The 3473-nt window shown below is 38.8% G+C and overlaps 1 protein-coding gene across 1 annotated transcript in view; it reads right to left on the bottom strand.

The window, feature by feature from the left end:
- Positions 1–3030: 3030 nt before the first annotated feature.
- Positions 3031–3473, bottom strand: part of LOC128246363 (octapeptide-repeat protein T2-like) — a 556-nt gene continuing 113 nt past the window's right edge. Inside the window, exon 2 of the mRNA XM_052964549.1 lies at positions 3031–3396. Coding sequence (XP_052820509.1) covers positions 3031–3396 — 366 coding nt within the window. The remainder of the gene's footprint in view (positions 3397–3473) is intronic.

Below are 3473 nucleotides of genomic sequence, written 5' to 3'. Positions count from 1 at the left end.
CCCTGTATGTCTGTGGACAATTCAGAAATCAAACAATTGCCTAGCGTTAGAAACCCAAGTGCTTTTCTGGATTCGAACATGAAAATGGAAAATCATGTGAACAGTGTATGTAAAAATTCATTTGCACTGTTACGGAAAAACGGTCAGATCAGACAATACCTATCGACGAATGCCACCATCTTGTTAACTCTCTTGTCACATCACGTTTGGATTATTGCAATGCTCCTCTCTATGGAATGCCAAAATGTTCAATCAACAAACTACAGTATGTGCAAAATAAGGCAGCTCGAATCATTTCCAGAACATCTACACTGTAGAACATCTAGTTATGAGCATATTACTCCCGTGTAACGAGAACTCCATTGGCTTCCAGTGCAGTGCAGGATAGAGTACAAGATTCTTACACATACTTATAAAGCAATCAATGACCAAGCACCAAAATATGTCGTAAACATGATAAAAATATACGCGCCATCCAGGAATTTAAGATCACAAAACAACTCTCTTACACTTGTGGTGCCAAACAGTCGTACAATAAGATATGGCGACAGGAACTTTCAGTCAGCAGCTGCAAGGTTGTGGAACGCGCTTTCCTCTTGGATAAAGGACTGTAAAACATTGGCATGTTCTAAAAAGGCACTCAAAACTCAGTATTTCACTGAAGTATATGGGAACTAATTATATCTGCAATATCAAGATGATATTAAACAGGCAATAATTATATAATTTTAAAACTTTATCATGTATCTAGTTATTATTTTTTAAACCATATGAATAACTTTTACAACTGTTTTTATTATTTTGTAATGTTTTATGAAATGATATTTGTTTAAACTGTTTTATCTGTTGTAATTTACAATTCGGTATTGGGGATTTATTTAAGCATACCATATCAAGTAAGGTTATTCTGTTTTCATTTTATGTGATATGAAGTTTGTAAAGCGCTTCTGAACGTGTATTTTGAACATGGAATGAACGCTATAAATATCTAGTATATAACAATAGTAATAATAATAATAATAATAATAATAATAATAATAATAATAATATAATGCATGATACTCCGTCAATCTAACATTTGTAACATTGTGTTATTGCTGCTGTCAAATCATTCAGATGACCATATTATCGTCATTACTTCAATTTATGAGTACTTTAAATTTTGTCTTTGTTGCGACATTAACAAAGAGTAGGTTTCTTTGTGACTTTTCATGTCTTTCCCCTAGGTGTTTAAAAGGATTTAAGAAGTCAAAACAATTTCGAATTATATAGAAGATTATTCGTTCAAAACCTCCTTATGTGATATAATTTACAGACTTGAAAATATATAATGTTCAATGTAGCAAGACTTTTTTGTCGAGTATATTCTCATTTTTTTATGAAATCATGTCACGAACAGAATCAATGTCGCATCCAAAAATTTACCTCGTCAAATACCTTAATCAGAAAGAACTGTACATACAGCATGCGAACAAACAGTGCGTAATTACAGGTCATAACAGGTTGACACAACGGTATGTTATTTCTCAACGAAACGACATAGGAAATAAAATAAATATCATCATCAAGTTGTGATGCCTGCACACTCATTACACAAATATATAGATGGACACACAATACTCAGTGAAATGACCCTGTCAATAGAATGTCTAATATTCCAGTGTTGAAACCATTCACCGCATACCCCCCCCCCCTCTTTCACCCACCCCTGTCCCATCCTCTCTACCGCCGTGATGCACCCACATTTACGAGGACGCCGTGCTTCTCCAGTGTTGCCACCAAAGTTTTGTACGACCGGATCTTAACGGAAAGCCATATTCTGATTTCGCAACAGGACCGCCGGCGGAACCATTGCGGGGTTATGGATGGTGAATAGTAAAGGCCGCCGTTTTACACGACTTGGTCATGTTATTAAGCCTGCTTGACATCGATGAAAAAAAACATAGTTTGTTTCTGGTAAAAAATTCAGTTCGTCCTAGCATACAGGCTGTTGGCGGGATACTATAAATCATATAGTTCGTGGCGACGTTTAAGTGGTGATATCTGCCGCATATGTTCACGCGGTGGCCCTTTGCCTCCATGTCTGTCTGTATGTGTCACTGTTTATGCACTATTCGTATTTCAAGAGTCAATTTAAGATGTACTGCCGGTATGCAAATTTAGTTAGAAACATATTTCCATTCATGGCCATGTTTTCGCACCTTTCATTGTGATGGTCAATACATTTGCACTATATGCATTGTTATTATAATAATACATTTATTTATAGAACATTTGATAATAATATAAATAGAATGAATAACAATTAACGGAAGCAGAAAAATAATACTAAATCGCTTAAATATGGCATTAAACTCATCTTTGAAAAATTGTCATTCCAGAATAGTGCTATTAAAATGTGATATTATAACATCTAGGGGTTTTTCGTTCCACTTCTATAATTTGTACTAATAACATTTCCACGGTAAGTGTAATATGAATCTACCATAAAAACCTCCAAGTTTTCTTTTATGCCAATACCCCAGGGTTTCAAATCTTGGATGAATTTGTACGGGAACTAGCGGTGCTGGTTCCCGACCCGGCTCTCAGAGCCACCGCTCGTACGTGTGGTCGTGCATGGTACGAGATCTGTCTCCTCTCTTCTGTCTTTCCCACTGGCTCTAAGAGCCACCATCGTACATACGTATGTGGTCGCGCATGTTACGAGATCTGAACTTTCTTTTTTTGTCGACTTTCGTTAATTCTTTTTATTTCTGCCTCCCTTCCAAACACTGACTTTTTCTCTGTGTTTATCCTTTTTTTCTGTCTTAACCACCTATATCCATTCTTATTTCTCTTTAACCTTTTCTCAACCTCTTTCCCCATCTTCTGTCCTTCCTCTCCTCTCTCTTCCCCTTTTCTACCCCTTTTTCCCTCGTCTTCCCTTTAACCCCCCTATTCTACCCTTAAGCTCCCCTCTCTCTTCCCCTCCTCTACCCTTAAACTCTCCTCCTCTTCTACCCCTCAACTCCCCCTCTCTCTTCCTCTCTTCTACCCCTCAACTCCCCTCTCTCTTCCTCCACTTCTACCCCTCACTACCCTCTCCCTTCCTCTTCTACCCCCAACTCCCCTCTCTTTTCTACCCTCAACTTCTTCTACCCCCTCTTCTCCCCTTTTTCTCCCCCACTCTTCTCCCTCTCTTCCCCTTCTACCCCCCTCTCCCCTCTTCTTCCCCTCTCTCTTCCCCCTCTCTCTTACCCCCCCTCTTCCCCTTCTTCTCCCCCTCTCTCTTCCCTCTTCTTCCCCTCTCTTCTCCCCCTCTCTCTTCCCCCTCTCTCTCCCCCTCTTCTTCCCCTCTCTTCTCCCCCTCTCTCTTCCCCTCTTCTTCCCCCTCTCTTCTCCCCCTCTTCTATTATTCTATTATTGCAGACGTTACGTGACAATTATTCTTACCTTATTAAGACAATTGGGTTAACTTCTTAGGACCATTATAT

Source organism: Mya arenaria, chromosome 9 (assembly GCF_026914265.1).
Source record: "Mya arenaria isolate MELC-2E11 chromosome 9, ASM2691426v1".
NCBI classification, from domain to species: domain Eukaryota; kingdom Metazoa; phylum Mollusca; class Bivalvia; order Myida; family Myidae; genus Mya; species Mya arenaria.
The sequence above is the reverse complement of the archived record's forward strand: the minus strand, read 5'-3'. Positions and strand labels throughout refer to the sequence as shown.